At 39.5% G+C, this 25,624-nt stretch overlaps 2 protein-coding genes across 2 annotated transcripts in view; one reads left to right on the top strand and one right to left on the bottom strand.

The window, feature by feature from the left end:
- Positions 1–12,902, top strand: part of SH3GL3 (SH3-domain GRB2-like 3) — a 16,800-nt gene extending 3,898 nt beyond the window's left edge. The window contains exons 4-8 of the mRNA XM_008948296.1: positions 679–812; positions 2,206–2,364; positions 5,201–5,304; positions 6,507–6,634; positions 12,097–12,902. Coding sequence (XP_008946544.1) covers positions 679–812; positions 2,206–2,364; positions 5,201–5,304; positions 6,507–6,634; positions 12,097–12,302 — 731 coding nt within the window. The 3' untranslated portion in view covers positions 12,303–12,902. The remainder of the gene's footprint in view (positions 1–678; positions 813–2,205; positions 2,365–5,200; positions 5,305–6,506; positions 6,635–12,096) is intronic.
- A 3,458-nt stretch (positions 12,903–16,360) lies between these two features.
- On the bottom strand, positions 16,361–25,339 carry LOC103780608 (lamin-L(III)-like; the record flags this gene model as incomplete). Its single annotated transcript, XM_008948297.1, has 10 exons — positions 16,361–16,411; positions 18,066–18,173; positions 18,268–18,384; positions 19,234–19,341; positions 20,277–20,502; positions 21,197–21,417; positions 21,541–21,666; positions 22,948–23,118; positions 24,053–24,178; positions 25,183–25,339. Coding segments are annotated over 10 exons (1,411 nt in total), but the record flags the coding sequence as incomplete, so codon positions are not given.
- Between the last annotated feature and the right edge of the window lie 285 nt (positions 25,340–25,624).

Here is a 25,624-nt window from a genome sequence, read left to right on the forward strand (position 1 = left end):
AGACGCGGGTGCAAGTGTGTGTGTCTTGGGAAAAGATGCTGCTGAAAGCCAAAGAGACTTTTTTTTTTTTTTTTCTCATGAAGAGTTAAGTGGCACAACTCATCTGTGTGTGAGCTGGATGTATTTGTATTTTTGCAAACTCAATGGAGGTGCTAAATAAAACTAGGAAAGGAGAAAGAATATTTCAAACACTGTTCTGCTTGATGATACTTAACATGCTTAGTAAAGCTGTGTTAAAATAGATGGTTTTAAAGCAGCAGCAACAATTTTGACTAAAAAGAGGTTTGGAAATAAACAATGCTGTATGTGAGGAAGCTGTAAAACATAATTTTTTGCTTAAAAAGTTACTCACTTCATGTGTATTTAATAAGGTCAGTAAAGTTGTATAAATTAATCAGCCTGGTTTGCAGTTCTTAAAGCAGAGGTGGTTTGTAACCTGTGCAAATATGGTAGGGTAAATTGCATTTTTTTCCCTGATGCCCTTCAAGAAAAAAAAAGCGTACTTTGGAACAAAAATTTTCAATTTCTAGCTTTCTGTAGTGCTTAGCTTGAATGATTTCCTTACTCTTTGAGGGCCTGCAGCAGATTCAAATAGGTATCTTTGTAATAGCTGTTTCATAAGACAAATTTTCTGATTTTATATATTTCGAGATGTAAGCAGCCTATTCTTTACCATAGGGCTTGCACTACTGGATGCTGGTGAGAGCATGAAGCAAATGGCAGAGGTGAAGGACTCGCTTGATATTAATGTCAAACAAAATTTTATTGATCCTCTACAGTTATTGCAGGACAAAGATTTAAAAGAGATTGGGGTAAGTTTTCCAGGGTAAAGCTTCACTTATCTATTATCAGGGTCAATCAAATTCCAGGTCTGTGAGATTTTTCTTGAAAGTAATAAGGTAAATAAATGTGACTGCATTTAAGTTCGTCTCTCTAGCAAAACAATGATGAAATCTGCTCAAAATCAATGCCTGGCTGTCTCTCATTTATCTAACTTGCTCGATTTGCTGTATTGCTTTGAACATCTAGTAGAAGGATAGTGAAGAAAATTATGTTCTTTATTTTTCTGCTATTTAATTTTAACTGACTCTTTTTATTAATTCTTACAAACATGTGAGTGGGCTGTGATTTACTACGACTGATTATCTTGTCTTGCCATCCCTGTCAGCCTAAAGCTGTTTATAATGGAGGATGAATATAACTGTTGAGAAAGGCTATTCAGGGCAATCACAGAATGATCTGAAAAGTGTCATAAAATGCTGAAGTGCCATATGCCACTATAGGAAAAACATAAGAAACTGAGAGGCACATGTTTAACCTTTAGAGTAAAGTTTTTCAGTGCTTTTGTTTACAATGTGACGATTTAAAGAAAGCCAGGCAGTCTGTCTGAGTCTGTTGATTTTCCAATAGACTTGGGTAACAGGCAAGTTAAAACCCTGATGAAATGCAGAAATGAAAGTTATTTTACTTGTTTACACATAAATGAATGTGGAAAGCATAGCAAAAAGATAGTAATAATGTCTTGATGTCTGTAGCTGTCTCCTATGATACATAACTGTTTTCAGCTGCAGTTCTGAACTAATAAAAAAAATTGTTTGATGTTAGCTTTAATAAGTATTTTGTATTGTCATTTTGAGTCCATTCTGTAAGTCTGTCAGTCCCATGATCTTTGGCAACAGAAAAGCTTATGTAGTTTTATCAGATAGAAGTGTCAAGTTGACACCTAACAAAGAAAGCAAGAATACAAGATTTGTCTGAATGCTGCTTATGGAATGAGAGGCGGAAAATAGCCCTTTAACTTTTATCTCTTGTATTGCAAATAATTCAAGAGGTAAAACTGAATTAAGTGTAGAATATGGACACACACATAAATTTAGATTGGATCCCTCTTCTCATTTAGACAATCTGAGGTGTTGCACTTGTAGTGAAATCCATGAGCTGGATGCCTGAGTTTAGCAAATCAAGATACCCAGTTCTTCAAGTGTTAACAAATGCCTGTTTATTTAAAATATCATTCATATACACAGTCCTACACTTACCTGATGCTGCCTTAGATCAAAAGGATGGACTGGATAATCTCCAAGCCTTTTATTACTGCAATTTTTGCATATATTTGCATCCATAACTAAAGTTCCCTTAAATCACAATGTGGTTGTTTGAGCATGTCCCACTTGGAGCTCCTCATAAATATTCTGTGTTATTTAGCATCATCTGAAGAAACTAGAAGGACGTCGGTTGGATTATGATTATAAGAAGAAGCGTTTTGGAAAGATACCAGACGAGGAAGTTAAACAAGCAGTAGAAAAATTTGAAGAGTCAAAGGAACTGGCTGAAAGAAGCATGTTCAATTTCTTAGAAAATGATGTAAGTCTGCCCTGCATTTTTGTTTGCTGTAGTACATCCAGGGGAGCAATGTGTGTGGGATTGGACGAAGCCTGTCCTGTCCTTCACAGGGGGTAAGGTCTGAAAGCAGAAAGTGTGCCTTTTTCCTCTTCTGATCTCCTGTCAGAGAGGAACAAAATGCACAGAAATACGTGGGAGAGCTCAGGAATTCAGGAATTTCTTCTGGAGACAGAGTGGCTCAGACAAGGTTGTCACAGAGGTCTTAAGCAGTTTTATAATCTATGATCAATGAACTATCTGCGAGTAAAATACAGTTTGATCAGTGGGAGAGAGAAGGTTGGGAAATTAACATAGTCATAGACGTGCTGCTGAAACTATGAGCAAGAGTATGTACCCTGCACTTTCTGAATTGTAGCTTACTTATAGTCAAAACTTTGCTGCTGATTTGAAGTCTCTGAATGATTTTACCTCTGAAAATCATTATTATTACTGTTTGGCTCTGGAAATTATTCCACAGAGTTTTTCTGTGGTTTAGGTTCAGGTACCTGGACTTTGGCTCAGAGTCCAAGTCTATCATAAAACTATGCCTAAATAAGGCACAGCTGTAGTCGTTCAGGATAATCCTCTCTTCTGTCCACACACAGAGGAATAGCAGGATGTGCTTTCTCCTGTGTAATCATGGAATTGTAGGAGAACTGGACCTATTTGGGCCTATTCCAAAGGTTTCTTTTCTGTAGCATCATGGAAAACCACACTTGGAAAGTAAGTTGCGTGCTCTCTTCTGTGAGCAAACTGCAACAAGGAGGAATTGTTAAGTGGGAATATTTAACTGCAAGCAGCTTCACTCTCTGTGCAAGTCCATTGCAATGGCCAGTTACGAACTAGCCTGTAGTTCTTAAACTGTTTGTGAGTGGGTCCCATTTGTTACAGCAGTGTGTAGGTCAGTAAGACTCTTGCTGTTCTACCAGTGCAAGTTATATGAGAACAGCAAAAAATGTAAGATCCTCTATCAACAGTTTCAGCACACTGTTCCACTGTAGGTTCTACCAATTGCCCAGTTCCAGTGTATGTGTGTTGTAATTTGCCTTGCTTAAGCAGATGGGAAATGTTTCAGATAATGTTTATCATTAGGCAAAGCACCAAAGTGAGGGTAAACTGGTGCATGGATTAAAATGGCTTAGATGAGTCACTAGAGAACTAGGGAGTTTTACTTTCTAGTATAACAAATTCTGCTTTTGGGAGAGGGTGAACTGGATGTTCCTTCAAGGCTTTTTCCATACCTACTTTCTAGTGTTTCTTTTTAAAGAAAACTGGGCTCCTTCCTTTCTGTTTTCCATGCTGATCCAGTCTGTCTGTTCTCCTCAAACTTCTCATGACAGCTTTGTCATGAGAAACCCCAAACTGTCTCACTGGGTTTATAGAGAACTTAACTGCAATTGTTTCCTAACAATCCTTTCCAATCCCCCAAATGTCTCCCTTTCTAGGTCTCCTTGCCCTTCAGTGTCTGGTTCTCTGAGCTCTGGTTCCCAGCCACCTTGCCAGCAGCCTTTCCCAGACTCAGTTCTGATCCACATCTCTTTCTCAGGTTTTTGCACAGCTAGTTCCAGACCTCCCACACAGACACTGTTGCATGCACTTCTTATCCGATCCATCTTCCTGCCTTTCCCACTCAGCCAGTACCAGGCTCCTCATGCTAAGTGGCTTTTAGCTGCTCAAGTTTCGCTGGCTTTTTGCCAGTCTCTCTCTCTTCTCCTTATCCACAATTCCCTATCCCTTCTGGCTTTCAGTCATCTTGTTTGGACAGTCCTTGTCTATCCATTTTCTCTGACCACCCCATCCAAACCCCTGGCATTTTGTGCATAGCCCTTGGCTGGTGTGCTTTACTCTCTTTTGACTGTGATGGAATCGTATAAGCTGTTGAATTGGTTCTGTGCATTTCATTTCTGTATGCTGTGACAATGTTTGGCTCTTTTGGAGTCACAGCAGAATTTCTAATAACCTTTGTAACTGAGTAAAAGCAGACCACATATAGCACTAGATTGCCATGGGTCCATAAAACATTTGCAGAAAGTTTATCTTCTTGTGATCCAGTGTCTGAAGAGATCACAGTGGAATGGAAACATGTCAGACTTTTGCATCTATCTTCTTAATGTTGTCTTAAAGGAAGAGGACAAGAAAATTTCTGTTACTGCTCCATGCCATGTACAGCTTGAACTTTCCAGTCTGTGTTCGGGGAATGAGATTATTTGTTACATCATGAATAAAAATATTTTTATTTTTCTTGCTGCTTCACATTCTCCCTTTCCTCGTCATTCGTATTTTTGAATGATTGGCTGATATTTTTTAAATCCAAGTAGATAAATCATGTTTCATTTATTAGTTTATAAATGCTGCCATCTAGTGAGGTAAGTCCAGATCATTTCGGAACTCTAGTTTGTAAACGTTGCTAATAAACAGTAATGGGTCTGCGTCCTAAGAGTTGTCACAGTGTGATTTCTTCCAACATTGCTGATCAGCAAAGCCCCACTTTCACCTGCTAAGGGGTCATGTCCTTTGAAATGTTTTGGGATTGGGTGTTGAGAGACAGCTGGCTTGGAAGGTGAAAGCAGAAAGCACATGCTGAAAGGAAATGACTAGAGGACCCAGCTCTGAGTTAGTGAACTAAGTTACACCTCAGTTTTGTTCAGTTTCCAACTGGCAATTTCTTTGATAGAATCACATATGCTCTTTTCCAATAGCCTCCACAAGTTATCATGGTCTTTTGAGATACCAGGTCTGTTTTGAATTATGTGTTTGTTTAACCTTCAGCTGAATGTACTGCAAGCGCCTTACAGCTATTTTCCTCTCTATATTTCAGGTAGAACAAGTTAGCCAGTTGGCTGTGTTTGTAGAAGCAGCACTAGATTACCATAAACAGTCCACAGAAATTTTGGAGGATCTGCAGAGCAAGCTACAAAACCGGTAAGACTGAACCCATCAGAAAATTTTGAAGGTCTTTTGCAGCTGAGGTTTCAGAATGTGAGAAGTTACTGAAGCAACAGATCTTGTAGCACCATCTCACAGATGCACGTTTGCTGTGTTCTGTGCCTTACTGGGTTTCATTGCTTTAAACAGTTGCCACCTGGCAACTTCTTGCCGTGCTGTGAGCCCTTAACGTAATGCAGGATCTGCCCAGAAAGCCTTGAGTGTGTGCAGAATCTCTCACGTCTGTTGAGGTTAATCAGGACAGCCTTCTGAGGTTTATTTACACGTGCATACTTTGACTTGTGCTGTGGAGGCTTTGTTGAGAAGTTCGCCCATTTTCATTGAGGTTAAGGAGTAAAAAAAATTCTGCAGCGGAGTAAGGAAAGAGGCAGCTGGATAGGAACATAGCTGTGGTGTGGTGCACTTATGAGAGGCCCAAACACTTTCTGTTATCCTAGTAGAAGAAAAAAATGCTGCTTTGGTTAATTTGTTATACATCACTTGGAGAACCAGCAGAGGACAGGAGACCTGACTGACTGGAGTGTCACCACAGCACAGGTTAACTTTACAGTCGTGGAGCTGAGATAGCTGCTTGGGGCTTTCCTGAGGTCAAGGTGGACATGGTGGCTGTGAGTACTATCATAGGGGTGGCTGTGTTGTAGACACCCTGCACCATCCCAGCTGGAGGGGCCAGTGAGACAAGGAGGTCTCAGCTGGGACACATGTACATAGAGGTATTGAGACAGTTGTGCTGACCAAATGCTTGTTTCCCATTTTCCCTAATGAAAAGGCAGTGTGTGAGATGCAGTCCCTGGGCCTCTGTCCTGGCCGGGTTGCTTTGCTGTGTATGCCTTTTGCAGCTGAGCCTTCCAGAGAGCTCATTCCTGGAACTTCTGCTGCACCTGGTGGCAGCTGTGGGTGCTCAGCACTTCTTGGACTCAGGCTGTTAAGCTTTATGCCTTTTCCAGCAAGACCAGAGCATTAAATAAAGTAGGGACTTGCTGAAATTAAAATACTGCGTGAGAATTGAGCAGTTTTTTAGTGAATAAACCTGCCCACCTTCCCCCAAACCTAAAAATAGAACCAGCAGAAGGTTTTTCCCCCACCTCTCAAATGCCAAAGCACTGAACTGGACTGTAAGCTCCGTAAGTATTTCTTCCTGAAAAGCATATCTCTTGCTGTTCTTCTCTGTGTTCCAGAATAAATGTAGCATCTAGTCGGCCTAAACGTGAGTTTAAGCCAAAGCCTGTAATAACCACAACTCTGGAAATTGGTGATAATCAGCAGCACAATGGGGTTACCTACAGCTCCTCCATAAAATCATCAGGTAAGTCCGTGGCCACAGAATCAACAGGTTTGTAGATGTTTTCTCAGATTGTTGCTTGAGGTATTTGTTATAATATGAGACCAATGGATCTGTGGGGCATCAGTATCCATGCATCTAAATCTGGTTTGTCTCCAGATTTTGAAATGGAACTGTCAAGCAGGGTTCCTCTCAACAGTCTCTCACCCATCTGAAATTTAGGTGTGGCATTCTGCTTGGTCTTTTAGGTTCTCTGTGTTGCCACTGAGAGTGGCAACACAGAGAGGGGGAGGCACTTGCAAGAAAATGGTTCATTTCTTGCAAAGACAGTTGCCTAAGGTGGGTGTGTTTGATCCCTGTCTGGAGTATTTCTAGATGCTAATTTCTCTCCACAGTCTGAGACCACAGATGATCAGTACAGGATCTTTATTATCCATGTAGAATTGGGAGAGATGACTCCTACCCTTACTATTTTTTTTTTTTTTAACATTTTTTACTTTGCTATCCCCTAAAGTCTGTACATTTATGAACTGAAGTACTTAGGTACCTAGTGATGAAGGAGTGGGACCCCTTCCTTTGATTTGGCCCTGACTCCAGAAAAAAAAAAAAATCAACAAGTTGAAAGCCCTTGAAAGTTGTGTGAATGGTTTAATAATTAGTAAGGTACACTACTCAGTGAAATAGGATAAAATAGTTTTACTAATGAGATAAGGAAAAGCTATCTTCATAATGGCTACAGTGCATGATGAGAGAAGACCAATAAAAACCCCAAAACCACAAAAGACAACTATATGCAAAGAAAAGAGAATGAAAAAAACATATTTTTCTATAAGCATTATTTGTAAGGAAACTAGAAGGGAAGCAGTGAGGCAAAAGTTCCCTTCTCTACTTGGTGTGGTATCTAGGATCTTTTTCTGAAGCTTTTTTCTTATTTTTTTTTTGTGCTTCCTCACTCTGCAGTTTCCTTTTCTGTCCAGTTATGTTCCTTATTGAAAGTTGTTGGGAGAGAAATGAGAGAACTGAAGGTGAAAGAATAAAGCTTGGAACTGTAACTTCATGCTCCTTCTAATGTCTCTTTAATTTTCTTGCACTCTGCTACAAGATGAAGCTATTTATACAACCCATACTGAAGAGGATTTGCAGCAGTTTGGTAGCATGGATCTACCTGGCAAGACCTTAGTCCTTGATTTGTTTCTTTTGTGCTTCAGGCTACTTAAGGGTGTGCTAACGAAGCTCACTCCACAGCCCAAATGCTAAAAGCAGTTTTTAGGTTACGGTCAAATGAGGGAGACAAGCTCTTTGCACACTCCTCTTGATTCAGACCACTGTTTCCTAGGATATGTGATGCAAGGACAGATGTAATTCAAAGCACTGGGGATGTTTGCAGCAGTCAATAACTTCCTAATTATTTTCACAGCACATCTGGATGAAAGTAACAAAAACATAGCAACCTTTATAAAAATTCAGCTTCAAATTTCTAGGCCTCTATCAATTACTCGTCAAGTTATATAGGATTTTTTTTCCTCTTTGCATGTGCAGTGGAGAAGAAGATTGAAATTCAGCATCTGTATATAAACTGCTGTGTCAGACCAGACTTTCAAACCGTATTACAGTGGTTTATCATTGCCATGAAGCAATGATCCAAGGCGTCCTTTAAGGGTCATCAATCCTGCCTTTGGGAGAAACACAAACTAGATGACTTCTCAAGGTTCCTTGCAGCCCACTTCATTAAAGAAAAATCCCAGTTTTAATGAGCTGAAATTCAGTGAAGGAACTGCAAAATAAATGACCAGTTATCACTAAGATAAGGAAGGAGTGAGCCACTTCTATTCACCGATTCCATTCATGGACCATTGCATCAACTGCTTGCATATTGCTAAATAATGGGTTTTCACTTAGTGCTTTGCTCACTCCGTGTTGTCAGAATGGAGAAGAAATAAAACAACCATGAAAGAGATGAAAAGGAGAAATGGGATAAATGTAACAGTGGTTGCTGTGCTTAGTGATGCTAATAATACCAGAAAGATGATGTGTCATGGGTTTTTTTCACCTGAAGAAGCTATGCATGCTGTGCTTACCTTTGCAGCAGGTACAATCATCAGTGAATCATTGTTCATTCTTCTTTCTCTTCCTGTTCATACTCAAAAGTTATCCATGTGGATTTCTGTGGAGCTGCAGTGGGGTCAAAGTGCCCTGCTTCTAAGTGGGGAGACCTTTCTGTTCCTGTTAAAATGACTATCGTGAAACAGTTCAGATCTATACTCTGCAATTTAGAAGTGGGAACCAGGCAGCTCTGAGCAAGACTGATGTCTTAAGGTCTCCATGTGACAGGGGGATAACATAATGATCACCCTCTTTTTTTCATTTAGAAAACTGGCCTCTTCATCCTACACACACACACTTGCATGCTTAATTTCCCCTGTTTACATACTGACCCTATCAAAATGTAGACCTTTTATTTCTCTGGTACTGTCACTCAAAGTAAGTAGTATCTTAGTATTCAGTAAACCCATGGAAATCAACAGGACAGTTCAAAGTAAGCTGTGATAAATACAGCACAATTACGACAATCCAGTTCCCAGCATTGATATGGCTCATCCTGTGTTCCACCATAGCTTCTTTTCAAGTTAAGGATCAGCTTCTTGGAGCAGAAATAGTATTTTCCTTTGTACAGCCCCTAGTACATGGGGATTATTTACTACTAATGACTTCCACACATTTGCAGGGCTAGGTTCAGAGACCTAATTTTAATGTTGTGAATTATTAAGATGTTTTGATTAAACACAGATAACAAGTCTGTATTTTTGCTCAAATTCATTGTTATCCTCATTAATCAGCTGCAGCTATGAGCATCATCTGGCTCATTTTAGAACTCTCTTTAAATGCTGAGTTACATCAGTGAGCAAGTATTTACCAGACAGGAAGAGGCTGGAGCCATGTCACGGATTCTGTGATGTTAGGCAGCGTGTGCTGCAGGCTGTCTGGGAGTGCTGCCCCCGTTACCTCTGTTACAGAAGCTTTGTCTCATTGGATTATACAGTAGCAGCAGCTGCCTGACTCTAATGAAGACTTTGACTGATCCTACAGCCTGGAGTGAAACTGGTTGTACTGGCTGTGACCATTATTTAAAAATCTTTCCAGGCTGCCAGACATTTCTTTTTCAGTTCTTTGGAGCTTAAAATGAACCAAATGTGATCCGTCTCGTATCAGGTACCCTACTGTCAGAAATTAACTGGCTTGCAATAATAAATGAGCCCCATTGGAGCAGCTGGTGAAAGCAAGGAACTTTGTCAATTATTTGGAGCACTGCCTTCTGCTGTTGACAGTTCCAGTGAGCTGGTACCAGCTCTACCTTGGCAAAGACTGCAAATAACTCAGCTATTTTTGAACGCAATTGGTCCATTTTTGCTGGGAAACTGTGGGGCATCATCTTTTTTTTTTTTCTGCTTGGGCTTTCAGCAAAAGTATGTGCAGGAGGACCAAGCTTCCACGTCTATCATTCTAGTAGACTGGCCATAATTAAGTTTGTTCTTGTAAAACTTTTACCCTGTGCCTTCCGCAGGCAGAGGGACTAGTCTGGTGGTGTTACAGCAATGTTCTGGGGAGGTTTGCTGAGGGGGGATCTTTGTGTTGACAGCTTCTATTGTTATAAGGATAAAACATACCCACAAAATAGAAAAGGAATTCCTGCTTTCCAGTTTCAACACCAAATATTACTCCCAATTGTATTATTGTCAATTAAAAAGATGCTTTCACCTGTTCTTATTTACCGATTACCAGAACAGTTGTCAACTGGTTTCCTTAAGAGACTTCGAATTCCTTTTACCAGAAAATGCTGAACAGTTAGTTTTCAATAATTTCCTACACATTACCATGATTAGCAGATTAAAATGCATTTTGTGCATGCATGTTGTGGTTTGAGGCTTTGAATGGGGGCATGACCTTCCAGCAACTGGGAGGACCCCGGGTGGGGGTGAACCATTGTATTCCCTCCCCTTCCCACACACACTCTGATAAGAGGCAGGGAGTGGTTTCTTATTTCACTCCTGCCTTGGAGCTCGGAGAGGAAAGTTCTCCTTTCACTCCGTGGGACCCTGCAACCATTTCTGAGGGTTTTGTATACTTTATTTTTTGTATTATTCCCCTAATCTTTGTATATATTATTTTCCTTACCTCCCTTTTTCGTTTTCTGTTCCTTGTTGAACAATATACTTCATTTTTTTTTTTTTTTTCAAAAGTGTCTCTCTCTCTCTCTCAGGGGGGGGAGAGGCGAGTACATAGTTCTGTTCCGTGTGGGTCCTGCCCTGAACCCCTTTTTACACGGAACCAGGACAATGCATTTTTAACATCTTGGCTATTACATCTATATTACATTCTCAGTTGTGTGCAGATTTACCTGGACAAAAATTATTCTTCAGGGTGATAGTACAATTAGCATGTGGGATGGCCGGAGAGAGAGTCAGGACTGGAATATTTGAGAATTGTTGCCATGTTCCAAACTGGACAACCTGAGTAACTTCGTATTTAAAAGGTTTAACTGCCTTAGTTTAAGTACCAGGGTGTTCTAGAGTGGTTATGTTACTGTGTGTTTTTCTACTGTTTACGTGGCAGCAGAATGAAATCTTTTCTCCTATTCTTCCTTTATAAATATATTTCAAATTACCAGATTCTTACTTAGATATGCTGTAAATGTTTTTAAAAAATCTGTTGTGGCTGAACTTCAGCTGAACCTCTGGCTCACCCTTGGCCACAGAGCTAAGCTTTACAATTTGAACATTAGGTAACATTTTATTGGAGTGAATTACTATTCATAAATATGAATGCATATATTACATATATATCTCTATACCACAAACCCAAGACAATTAACAACCCTTAATGAGAAAATATTTTGAAAAGGTGACTGCATTTACAGAGTTAACTTCTTTTGCTACTGATGATTCTTTGTACTTTAATTTTTATTTATATATACTTGTTTTCCTGTAAATGTATGTACTTACTACTGTGTTGGCTAAGGTTAATTAATAATTTGAGAGAGTAATTTGGAACAAAGATCTTCATAGCAGGGCAAACAGCATAAGTCACAAGAACAGCCAGATACAGTACCAGAAGACTGGTTTAATCTGTAAGAGTTTGACTGGCACCGTTGTTCCCAGTGTAACCTTTGCTTTAGTCCAGATGGAGGATGTGTACAAAAAGATCTGCACACAGGAACCTGGGGAGCAGTAACCCAGACATGGCTCTCAGGGCTCAAGGGAGGCAGGGGTGGAAGCCTTGCTCCTGCAAATGCACAGGGAGGGTGAAAAGCCGTGAGGCTGCCTCCAGGTTGCGTGTTGGTAGTTGGGTGAAAGCAATGGCAACACTGTTGGGGAGCAATTAATGACGGCAGGGCTACATTTTTTGACCCATTGTTTTATGCTTAGTGGTTGGTTGGATGCTGTGAAGCTCTATTAATATATTTCTTTTTTTTCTATCACTGGGGGCAGGTTCTTCAATGCACATGGATCAGCCTTGCTGCCAAGCTCTCTATGACTTTGAGCCAGAAAACGAAGGCGAGCTTGGGTTTAAGGAAGGGGACATCATAACTTTGACCAATCAGATTGATGAGAATTGGTATGAGGGGATGTTAAATGGAGAGTCTGGCTTCTTCCCCATTAATTATGTTGAAGTGATGGTTCCCTTGCCTCAGTGATTGTGTCATTCAAGCTGTGAACGTGATTTCATGACTGAAATGGATTCACACATGTTCTGTCAGTGTGGCATTCTGTGAAAGCCTTGCTATTTGACTGACTTACTGACTTTTGTATGCGTCTTTTTAAAATGTATTTATTTTATATTCAAAAAAAATCACCTTCCCTGACTCATCAACCTGCAAAAAAACCCATACCTAGTTTTTTTGCTTTGTGCCTTGAGGATCACTGTATGAAGTGTTTACTGGTAGCTCACTGTTGCTCCAAAAATGCATTTTCTTGCTATTACTGTATGTGATTTTTTTTTTTTTTAATATTTGGCTGCAATGATTTTACTATTGAAAACAAAACATTTTTAAAAATACTCTAAGTGAGGCTAACTGTAACCAATTTCTAAGTTATTGATGTCATTGAGCTCTTTTCATCTATCACACTGTAATTTATTGCAAGCAGGTTAATCCGTATATCACACTGTACGTTGACAAAAGGCAAAGTGGTTGTTGTCAATATTATGATGTTATTGTACTAAGTACAAGTCCTCACCATTGAAAATTCCTATAATTTACTGACCAAACTGAATAAATATTTCTGTGGGGTAAGAACAGTGGTTGCTGCTTCTATGCCTATAGTTCTGGCATTTGAGTCGGACCTCGCTTTGGCTAAACGTATCAGCTTTCAGTGAAGAAAACAATGCTATATTAAAAATGCATTAATAAAGCCAAAGTATTAGTTTTACGACATCTCAGCTCCTGGAATTCTAATAATCTTGCTCTCTCCTTACTATCATGTATCTGTTATAATTTTCTTCTAGCAGGAGGATAAGAGAAACATTCCTTTTGAACTGAGTACAAATTGATCCTAGCTCCACAGGGTTTGTGTAGAACTCCACTGAGATAAATAGGTATCAACTGGTGACTACTGCAAACTACTGGGAAGTCGATGCCCTTCCACTTCTTATATCTGTTTGAAAGGGATGGAGGAGGAGGAGGAGCAAAAGACTAGGTGGAAAGGGAAAGACCTGCTGGAAGTGAAAATATGCCGAAAAAACCCCTTTGACACAAAGACCAGACAGATGCAGGCATCTTCAGTAACATCAAAAAGAAGACAGATTTTGTTTTCTGTTAGCAGAATATGTAAATGCAGATGTAAGAATGACCAAAAAAATTCAGCAGCCCCAGAGGAACATGGAATCTTTTGCCAATTGCTCTCTGCAAGACACTGTGATGAGAAGGGAGCTGAACTCTTTGTGGAATCCAGCTTCAGTTTCAAGCTCTACTTCTTTCTGTATTCCAGTTGAAACAGCCTTCCCTAGAAAAGAAGGAATTTCATGTGTATCACAGGTATAGCAACTTTTCCATCTAAGCAGCATAAATAGCTGCTTACTGGCTAACAAAACCATGGCTTTTCTGGTTTCTCTCATCTCTGGTCTTGGCTTGCACAACGCTTGCAATAGAAGCAGAGGGTTATTCCTTGCAGCTGTAGCTACATCCTGCTACTTTGTGCACACCATCTCAGAATGGGGACTTGCCTATGTGAAGAAGAAAACTCATTAGCCCTTTTTCAAATTTATGGGCAGTTATTAGAGCAGCAACAGAGAAAGTAAGTTGTCCTGACCTAGTTTTTGAATGAAAGTAGCTATGATGTTCTGAATACAAGGTTGGGATTCACAGCTACTTTTGCTTTTTCCCCCGTATGACTGGTGAGACCTCTCTGATAATCTTTCCACAGCAGGCAAGAGAGGCATTGAAATCTCCCCTTTACCTCACCAGAATGCCCTAGAGGAAAGAATTAGATAAACCCCATACACATATGTGTCTCTTTAAAGGTCTGAATTCTCAATATACTTTGCAGTAGACAGCTTGGCATTTAGTATAGAGCTCCTGGTCAGCTGCAATAGATCTCATCTAACAGAAGCAGCTATTGCAGAAGCAGTAAGCTGGAAGCAAGTCAAGCAAGCTATACTATTATTGATTAGGAGATGTCATGAAAACCAGCCATCTTTAAGGTTTGCTGCCAGGAAGACAATTTGCACAATAGCATCAGAAAACTGATTCTTTAATATGTGCCTTTTCAAGACTGTATACTAAGAACAAGTTTCATAAACTCTCATTGAGGTTGCATAGTTGAGTAAATATAGCTAGATCTTGTTTCCCAGGCCATTGGTATTGTTACTAAACAACAGCCTGTACCACTGCTCTTTCCTATCAAGACTTGTACGCTAGTTCAAATCTTTCATAGCTGTTACTTAATACCATCCTTCCCTTGTGCTGTGAAAAGGTTTCATTTGAAATACTGAAGATTCTTCTAATCAAGTTCATAGCATATCAGCTTTATTAGAAAAACTGAGTGATAAATATAAACAAGGCAGGACAGCATATTTCTGAAGGTTTCTTCAGTCTACAGGAATCTTCCCTTCACTGACCAGTTTTATTGCTTCGGGGTCTTTCAAGCCACTCAAGTAAGATCAGTGAACAAACAAATATTTATTATTTAACCTGCAAATACTAAAGTCCAAGACTGCTTTTATATACATGAAAAATACCTTTAATAGTTAAAAAATTTTAAGAAATCAAGATAAATATAGAAATAGATGCTGCTATAAACCTCACTGTGCAGGGACCAGAAGGTAGAACAAGAATTCAGATCTGCTAAGATACAAGTGTTAAACCAGCATCTACTCTTGATATCTCAAAATCACAATTTTTTGAATAACTCACGAATTTAAGCTAGTATAAAGAAAGCCATACCTTAACAACTGCATCCTAACACAGAACAGGTCTTAAATTCAGAAATGAATGCTTTGGCAAGGTAAGGTAAGAGGCAGTCAAAAAATCTATTCCAGCATTTGTAGAAATCTGCCATCTCAGCTGTCCTGCTCACCTCATGCTCTGAACCAGAAGCACGCTTGATGTGGCTCATCAAGGCCTTTCCTTCACCACAGAGCCAGCAGGCAGGCATTTCGCTAAAAAGAGGCTAAGAACAATTGAGGGCAGTGGCCCCGGAGGCTGACTGCCTAGTTTCCAAGGGTTACAGATCAGGCTTCACATGGACTAGAGAGCTACAAGAGTTACAGTAAATTGCATACTGGCCAATAGACAGTATTCCCCCAGCTGCTCCAGTAGACATACACAAAGCAGCACTGCAGACTGCACAGAGATTTAGTATGTAATGACTAAGAGCAGGTGGTTTTGATGCACCTTTTGCTACAGTAGGTACTTTCTAGTTCAGATTCTGAAATGCTTGTTTTCCTAGCACCTTAGAAAGCTGGCTTGTTGGGACTGTTCAAAGAGAGCACTAATATTGCTAGTTACAGTACCTTCTGTTGGAATGAGATGCTTTTCACATTTACAGGATACATCTGTCCAAGTTAAGGTTGACACAGCTATGCTGTTACATACTCTAGGAATATACAATACTGAAACCAGTAGATTGCTGGGTGCTAGCATATAGAAACAGTACATTTAACAACAGACAAGAATGTTTTTACAACTTGCTTTTAAATTAATGTTTCATTCTAGGAAGTTCGCTAGAAGTGACCTAGAGCAGTTTTGTCTATTTCATCATCAGGATCTGAGCATGACACATTTCAGACACTCGGCACTATTCAGGATAGTGTTTTACTTCAGCCAGATTGAGACTTGCTCAAGGTTCAGGCTAGACTGTGATCTGGCCCATTTAGTTTCCCACTCAGGCTTGAAACTGAGATCATCTTTGGAGAAATACCATATCAGAATATTGAAAGCTGAGGCAGCTTCATGCTTGTCGTTGAGTATTTAGCATCCTTCTAGGGCATTTGTTTAGAAGCTTTGTAAACTGTGTACCCTCCTTTGTTTCAGCAGGTCATGGAAACCAGATCCTTGTGTTAGAGTAAAAATAACTTCACATGGAGCTTGTATTCAACTGCTCTTTGTATCAGTGAATCCAAGGACAGGGTCCCGTACCAGAAGATAGGAAATTTCACCGTGTTAAGGACAGCGCTTCATACAAAGAGGTCAGATGGGAGATGCAGAAGATACCAAAATAGATACAGTCTGTGTCAGCTAGACACAGAGCAGTGTTTTCAGATTATCATCTTTGTCCATGTGATATAAGACCTAGCATTCTCATTTTGCTGCCAAAATAAAACAAAGACATAAGGTTAACATGTGTACAAACAGTATTTATTTCTCATTACCTACTTAATCCGGATATAGGTTGGAGGGTGGGGATGGTATTAGTGTTTTGTAGATTTAGTTATTAATAAAACAAAGCAGATTTTCAAGAGAGGCAGTACCTTAACTATACTAGATGGGGAAAAAGAATATAAGCTTTTAAGAATTTGAGTCCATACAACGCATAAGCCTGTCTCTTCCTTACTGAAAGGCTATCAAGGGGTCTATCAGTGCCCCAGTTCTGAATCATCAAAACTTAACTGGCATGTAGTTCATGCTTCCCTAGTAAGGATGGCAAAAGTGGAAGCACAACACCATGGAAACCCCAACTTCAAAGCACAGCGTGCTCTTTGCATCATTTTACTTCATGCAAGAAGCTAACTTTTTTACTAAGCTGCCATTATTTCAGTACTACTAATGCAGCAGAAGCATGTAGGTACTAATGACAACAGTTTGATAGGAATTCAGACAGAAATTACATGAACACTTGAGTTGGAGTTTTAGAATTTATTCTTAGCATAAATGGCACACAATTATATTGTAAAGTTGCTGATAAAATAGATTAGAGGTGTAAGGAAAAGTTATTTTTGCTTTCTATCACCGATTGCTGAAAAGCCAATTCAAATAAAGAACTTTTAAAAAATGGTCAGTCAAAAGCCATTTGGAGGGGCTAGGGAGTCTTTCATGGGGCATTACAACATTCTAAGTGTACCCAAAGGACTGTAAGTGTACTGAACACAAACCATGCTTATTCTGTTTAACTATCTTAACTCCATTAGCATGACCCGCATCTGTGCTGAAGTTGTGCTTGGAAAGTCTTGAAGGGAATATTTATGACTGAAGCAAGGCAGAGATACTTGTTTTACTGTGCAAAATAAAAAGTAGTAGTTCTTGAGAATGAGCTGAGATAGAAGTGCCTCAAACTCATGCTTTAATTTTGGAAGTACTTACAAAATCAATACACTAAGGACTTTGACTTCAGCCTTTCAATACTTTTGAATGGAAATAACTAGGTTACTTCAGTTTGAATTTAAGTTATCTTACAAGCAAGTCTGGGACACTGTTTGGAATGTTAGATAAGTTACTTCATCCCAAAGGAATTAGGTATTTCTAGCTAATCTTTGCACTCTGTTCTTGGTGTAACAGCTTTTACGTTTATTCATGGTCAGATGCAGGGATGGAATAGACATTAAAGCAACTGTTTTTCAGTGTGTTAGTAGTAAGATCAAATAATGCTACTATTTCATGATATTCAGCCAGAGAATAAGCAAAACATCAGTTCCACTTCTGATGCAAAGCCATGCAAGCTACATCCTCTGTAGGACAAGAGAGACTGCAGTGCTATTAGTGAAGCAAGTTTTCTATGAGATGACAAGCATGATTCTCACCACCTCACCTGCTTAAGGATGCTCACAGGAATCACTGTCATGAAACGAAGCAACACTTCTTTTTTCTTCTTCTTTTGGTCTGACATCAAGAAAAATGTTAAGAATTGTAGGATATGGAACAATAAAATAATGAAATAGTTGGGGAACTATTTTCCTACAGCAATGAAAAGAGATGGCCATTTAACAACTCTGTTGATAGCAAGCACTTAGACTTCAGGCAGCTCACCTGAGGAGAGAGAAGCTCTGTTTCACTTGTTATTTCTTCATAATCATCATCTTGCTCACTGCTTTCTTCTCCTCTGGGTACATGCATTATCTTCCTCTCTGCAAGTTCCTAGAATGCAATGAATTACCATCAGGAACCCTCAAGAATTAAGCACATGGAGCCAGTCTAGTATTAGGACATAAGAAGTGATTTAATGTCTCACCTCACCATCGTCTGTGATGAGGATAACATCAATAGTATCCGCAGCTCCCCAAGATTTCTGAGACTTCCAGACCAGGTCACTAGGACCTGGGCTTACACCAGCAGATGCACCCCAGATCTGCAACAGATTTAGAGTAAGCTTCTGAAGAAGCCATTTGTAGTTAGATTAAGATTTAGTCTAACGTAAGAAACTCCATACTCCAATACCAAAGACGTCCAGTAGCAGAAACTGAACTACTGTGATCCCAGGTAGCCGAGTTCTTTTCAGGGATGGTGGCAATTAGTTTTTTTTTTTTTAACTGAGGATTATAAAACAGTTAGTGCAGAAAAGGTTATTAAAAGCTTCTACTTGATGTAGAGGTAGCCTTGTTTGAACACATACCATGTGAGTCACAGAGCCAAGCTACAGTTACAGACACACTCATAGCAGCAATTTGTGTATACAAGATAGCCTCTAGCCTGGGCTCACTCAGATCTCTTGAGCAAGCCTGTACACAGTCTGGAGTACAGAGTATAGAGTTAGGCTCTTTGATCACTATCTAAGTGTACTTAGAGTACCATTTTAGAGTTAATATTTAGCTTTGTACCATAAACCATGAGCACAGCATTGCTGGACTGTAGCGGACTAAAGCTTCTAGCAACAGCCTAAGTTTTTGCAAAACTTTTATCAGACTGCAGGAGCATGGGGAATCCCAAGAATAAATGAGAATATATTGATTCTGTTTGCACTAACAGCATATCCCATTCTGGGATGACCCAAGCTCTAGATTTAAAGAAAATTTAATTGACGTTTCAGATCACGTTGATGCAAGGATTTTTCCCCATCTCCCTCTCCACATAAAATAAGGATCTTAGTTGCTTAAGCACTTGCAATATCAATTTAGTTTTCCTAATGACATGAATCTCTATTGCCATCTCACATAACAAGAACAGAGCTCCAAGTAAGTTTTACAAACCCACCACCTACTGTAACTACTTGGCCTGCCTGAAGAGTGAACTGTGAAGGAAATTTGTATGTTGCATCTGACACAGTTCCAAGATGTCGTCTTAACACCCATCCATGTAGTGGCTGATCCTGTGGGACAAGAAATTTCTCTCAGCATTACAGACCAACACTGTATCATACAAGTGCAAAATTCTTCCAGACTCAAGGGTCAATTTTAGTCCCACTCTTACAGCATACAAGAATCTGATCAACCCTGAGGAAGCCTTCAAGTTTCCATTAATGCCTACCTATGGTTTCTCCCTGTGCTTCTTTAGGATTAATCTTACTCCCACAAATTTAAGCATACCTATTCTTGCCTTCTGTTGAAGGGGGATTATGGTGCTTTTCACCAAGGAGATTCTGTTAAATGAAATTTATCATGCTGATCTATCCACTTGTGCCATATGTAGTGCCACATACACAGTGGCCTGCAAAGGTTTAAGGTTCATCTCAGGCTGTAGTGGCTAAGCTACCACCCACAAGTTCTGAAGCTCTAAGGATTAATTCTAATAATTCTGGATTTGCAAACTGAACTAGTCAAAGAATTATCCAATTGGTCAGGTAAACCCTCTGCATGGATTAGGTACTGTCAGCTCTATCCAACCTTTTTGCTTTTTTAAGCATTTTTAAGTTATAAGAAGCCGCTATTAACCAATTTACTAAGCACCTTATTTAGTTCCTCTGGGACAAGCAGTACTTCTGATAGTGCTAGGCTGAATCTGATCAGAAACAAATGAAGGTGTTAGATTTCTACATCACACAACCCAGGGCACCTCCCTACAAAAGCGCCTCCTAGATGGCCCTATGAACAAAGCACCTGCAATGTGCAGGGAAAAAAAGTCAGTTTTTGTCTTGACAGCACCTAGGTTAGCCAAGAAGTCCCCACTTGGTATTTTTTTTTGGTAGTACTCTTCTTCCCTCATATCTTCATCCTTCCCTACTGTCATCTCACTGAGCTATGAATCAGTTCACAAGTAGCCATACTTCACAATGAAGGCCATGCAGGCTTGAATGAACAGAAGTACCTCATCGGAGTTATTCTTAAGCCTGACAAATTTCCCATCTGCATCAATTTCTTCAATAGATACATTTCCAGAAGATGAAGCATGCTGAACAATCTTAAATCCAGCACTATGCCCTCTCTTTTTGACTTCTTTCATTTTCCTTTTCTTCCCAGGCAGGAACTGTCGCACTTGACCTGTTGATTGAGTTGCAGTGCTGTATGAAGATGGACTGGGTGACAGCTTTAGCCTAGAAAGGAGGCAGAAAACATTCACTTGAATATCTGATGTGCTTATTTCTTCTCACTCCTGTCCTCCCACTGTAGCCAAGCTGAACAGCTTCTTATGTCCAAGCTTTCCATCAAGTCTTGAATATAAGATTTTACTTTTACTGGCAAGAGTAGTTAAGTAGTTTGTTAAGTCTGGAAGACAGCCCCAGCCCTAGAGTTCAGAGAAAGCTTATGGAAATAAGAAAAGATGTCTAACTGCAGTAAGTACTCCTTTAAAGTCTTTACAGACACAATCTTTGGTCAAAGTAGTTTAAGAGTTTTGACCCTTCTTAGCATGTACTGAGAGCTCACATTGTTCTCACCAGGCAGTGTCTGGATAATTGGGAATTAATACAATTTCCCAGTTCCATTCATGAAACTTGAGCACTGTCTTTGATGTATCTCCAGGATGTAGCACAAAACTTTGAGAAAGTTGAGGGATGTCCAATCTGAACTTTTATAGGTTTGGTTTATCAAGTTACTTCATCTTACTGCACCATGAGGTGTATAGAGGATATAAATACCATCTGCAGAAGATTATGCTGCAAGAACTAGATTACACCACTAATAACATATTTATTTCTTGTTGCTTCCTCCACTTTCTGAAGAATATACAGTTAGTGTAGAGATCTTGACTGAAGCAAGGTGTCATACAAAGATCTTATCATAGCCTACCTCTGTTCCTCTCCTTCCAGCATTGTTCTGTAGGCACTTATTTCCAGATCTAAAGCCAGTTTCACATCTAAGAGATTCTCATATTCTTCCAGCTGTGCTTGTGCCTGCTGCTGGGCTTGTGCCATTTCTTCCTCTTTTTCAGCCATAAGCCTTTGATGGAGATGGCGGTCTTTATCCAGCACCTCCTGCAGCTCCCTTACTCTGTTCTCCAAAGCAGCATTCTAAAATTAAGGGGATGGAAATATCAGTTAAACCATAACTGAAGATTAGAGAGGAGAGGCCAATATTTGGAATTGGCTAAGTAAATGAAAAGAATTCTAAGATTATACAAATAAAGATAGTACCTGGCTTTGATATTGATTAAGTTGAGATGTCAGAGTATCAAATCTCAGCTTTTTTTCCATGAGCTCCTCCTGAGCAGCTTTGGCAAAGTCGCTGTGTTTTGCAACAGATAGCTGGGCATTCTCCATCTATGGGTAAGTTACTGTTAGTAATAAGTTGCTTATGTACATGTATATTAAATAAGAAAACCAAGTGATTTCCAGCTGTTACATCTGGAAATAGTTTTTTTTACTTAAGTGTGCAGATAGCAATGAAGTCCAGGTCAGAAAGTTTTTCACTGCTTTTCAGAGAGGTTTAGGAAAGTTTGACATTCACATTAGAAAAAGTCAACAATTATCAGGTAGTGACAATTGCTGGGTTAGGATATTTCAATTACAGATGCATGAAGATCTTGTATAGATATTAAGTAAATTGATTCTCCAGGAGAACAATGGTGAATATGGTTAGAAGTTGCTTGTCAAAGCAGGGGGCTACAGGGTATTAGGCGTGCTTTTCCTTTCTTGGAACATTTCGAGATTGAATTGTTCTAGAGCAATTCATCACTGCTTATGCAGGAACTTGGGAATAGCATTTTTGGGGAAGAGCAGTAGTTTGATAAAATAGAGCCATCCTCCAACAGTGGAAAGCTGAACAGAAACACCCAAAGCAATTCATTGAGCTGGCATGTAGTTTGGAGTATAGAGAAAGCCAGAAGAACGAGGACAAAGTGACACGTACTTGAGAGAAGCAGCAGATCCTATGATTCTGTATGGACTACTAAAGAAGGCTCAAGATACCAACACCATACACGGCAACCAACCCTGAAGCCTCTGGGATCTTGCCTATCAAGAGCATAAGCCCAAAGTACTGCTTTTTCCTGCATATGTGGCGAATGTTGGGAAAGAGGTGACAGACCAGCTCTGGAAGATATACTGTCAAGCTACTTTCACAGCCACCCTCTCCCTTTTATCCAGTACCAGTGACTTGGAAGGGACTTTTGGACTCAGATTTAAAAGTGGTCTTGTAGAATTTTAAGCATGCCTAATTGCATGCATTTTAGTAAAACTGCAATTGATAGATTGAGTTTTACTCAATAATAATGAAAATGCTTACTATGAGCACAGCACACCTTGGTGATGCATTTGCCACACAAGCTCTCGGATTTGTCAGACGACTGAATTATGATGGACTCTGCTACTTGGGCCATTCTTAATCATTCCCCAAAGGGACCATATTTATACGTGAAGCAGTTTTGCTTGGGATGAAGTAGAAGTTCTGTTGTCAAATTTGACACTGCTTTGAAATTCCAGAACAACTTATGCCACGAAGCTCTGCACTGAACACAAGGGCTTTTTATGCTAGTGTGACTTTAATCATATCAAGGTGCAAAGAACTTAAGCTTTGTTTTACTTTATCTTTTACAGACTCACTTTTGCATGGAATGTTCGCTCCATCTCCTCTTTGTATCCTTGAATTTGTTGTTCTTGTTGTTTTCTGAGCTCCTGCAGAGCATCCAAGAGCTTACTCTCAAATTTTCTCTGACAGACAGATTCCATTTCTCCTATCCTGCTCTCATAGACTCTTTTTGTCTCCTTGAGCTCCTAAGAAAAGAAATTTCTCAGAGAATAAGCAAGCCAACAGCTTGATTTGAAACTGCATTTACTGTACCAGGGTAACAAGTCATTCACTATTGAAGCAAATTTATCACTGAGTGCACAGTAATTATCTTTACTCAGATCTTAGACACTCATCCATTAGATCAGGTATTTCCACCTTGCTAGCTGCACTGGGTTGTTTTGCTACCTCACTGCCAACATTGCTTAAACTAATAAATGCAGTCTTTTTTATTTACTTTTAAGACTAATTGTTTGCACTAGATTGATTTCTCTACTTCACTTACAACACATGCATATACACTTCTGTTTCTTTAAGCACTGTTACTTCACCTATTGTTATTTTACTCAAAAAGTAATAGCAGTTGGTTAGATGAATTAGAATTCTCCATCACTTACACCACACACTGATATTCCTTACAGTCAGAAGGAAGTTGTTTTACAGTTTTACATCCTTTTTTTTTTTCAGTTCTATGTACTGAATTCTCACACAAAGGTTACCAGACCCCTCTGATAAGTGTTAAGGAAGTAGGGAACATAAGTTGCTTATTAAAGGAGACTTAACTTCTTTGATTATTTTAAGCTTCTAGCAAACATCTGGAATCATTTAACTTTAACTGTAACATATGCACTTTCAGTTACATAAAGTAGTATATTGGGACTGTAGTTACCTTCCGAAGTGCAGTCTGAGACAATTATCTAATATTCCAGATATCTATTGGTACTACGCCAGTTAACAAGAGGTTGTGTACTTTCTTGAAGTCTTCCTAGTTAGGTGGATTTTATTGGCTGGTGGGCTGTCATAGGTTGACTCAGCTAATTAAATTTTTAAGGATAAAGCATCTCTTAACATTGCTTTTAAGTGCATCCAGGGATCATGGACACCTACAAAAAAAAACCTTGTTAATAAGCTAAAACATACATCTTCATGAAGGCGCTGCGTGAACGTCATTTGTTCCTGCAAAGTTTTCTTATTATTTTCCAAGTCCACTATCCTCAACATTTCATCATGGAGATGCTTTTTGCTATCTTCCAGCAACAGCTTCACCTAGAAAAGACAGAGTAATCAAAATTAAGAGGTCGGTTTTTCCCAACTAAGACAGTCAATCTATTACAGGTCATTCAACTTCATTCTTGCAGCAATAAAAACACATCTCTTAAGTGAAGCTGCTTTAGATTCTAATTTAAGTGACATTCAGCATATTAGCAACAGAAGGAATCCTGTCTGTTATGCAGAGCAGATTTCCCAAGACCAGAAGGCAAATACAGAGCAGTCCTTAATCCCATCAACTAAGTTTGACTCTTCAAAGTAGAATTCTGATGAATTAATTTATCATCCATATACATTTCTCCCCTTTGCAACACTATTCCAAACTTGCCCCTGACTTCCAATGTAATTTGTTTGATGCTTAACAAGTGAAGTCCTGCAAATATAGCCTGTGTTGATAAACTATTATACACTTCTCAGCAGTGGAATGTGCTGCTTTAATGATACAAGTTTGTAGTTTGTTTTTCTTTAAGTTTGCATCCTAAAGATTTGAAATGGACTTAATCAGGGATTACATTAAAGCATGAAGATAGAACAGATATGCTCTTAGAAATCCATTGATAGAGTAGAAACTCAAGCAGAGTTTGCTCTAGTAACACAAGAGCCTACAAAAAAAAAAAGCATTCAGAACTTACTTATTCTACCTGAACTAAAGCATAATGAAGCAAGGTCCATCAAACACTCCCTTTGTTGACACGTTAAAGAATGGTACAGGGGCTATAGCAGCACAACACATTTCAACTTGCTTTGTCCTTAGAACAAGAAACATTACATACTGTGGTCATAGAATAGAATTAGAAGTACCTACAACAGTTGGAAGTTTTAATGGACCAAGTCTCAGTAGCATGCGCTTTCAGCAAGATTGCAGCAATCTTTTGTCCACCTGTTGTTGCCATAGATAACAAGACAGATCCCTGCTTTTAGATGTCAATAACTAGTGGGGGAAAACCAAGCAAAAGCTTGAGGAACAAAAGCAAAGTTGAAATTCCAGGAATCAGTCTTACACGGCCTACTTCATCCTTTAATTCCTGAAGGTCGTTCTTCAAGCTTTGGTTCTCGTTCAAAACTGCTGCTAAGTCAGACTTCTTCGCACTCAGCTGAGCATCAAGGTCTCTCACATGAGCCTGGGACAGGTTTAAGTCAGCTTCTGTTTTTGAATTCCTGCAAGTAAAAGTTTCACATTGCTAAGTTGCAGCCCCTGAGGGAGCAAGTTCGTTTTTAACGTGTCCACCTTCACAGGGGTCCGTGGCAGAACTGAAACAGAAAAGAGTCGTTAGCACTTGTGGCGAGAACGCAGGGCGGCCTATAAAACAAACGGGACAGGCCCTCAGACAAGTATCTTTTGTCTGGCCAGAAAGACTTCTGACCCAGTTTCCAGCCCGTTTTGTGCGAGTCCTGTTCAGAAGCCAGCGATTTTCTGCAGGGTCACCAGCCGGAGCGGGAAGG

The sequence above is a fragment of the Merops nubicus genome, unplaced genomic scaffold (assembly GCF_000691845.1).
Source record: "Merops nubicus isolate BGI_N331 unplaced genomic scaffold, ASM69184v1 scaffold31909, whole genome shotgun sequence".
Classification (NCBI taxonomy): domain Eukaryota; kingdom Metazoa; phylum Chordata; class Aves; order Coraciiformes; family Meropidae; genus Merops; species Merops nubicus.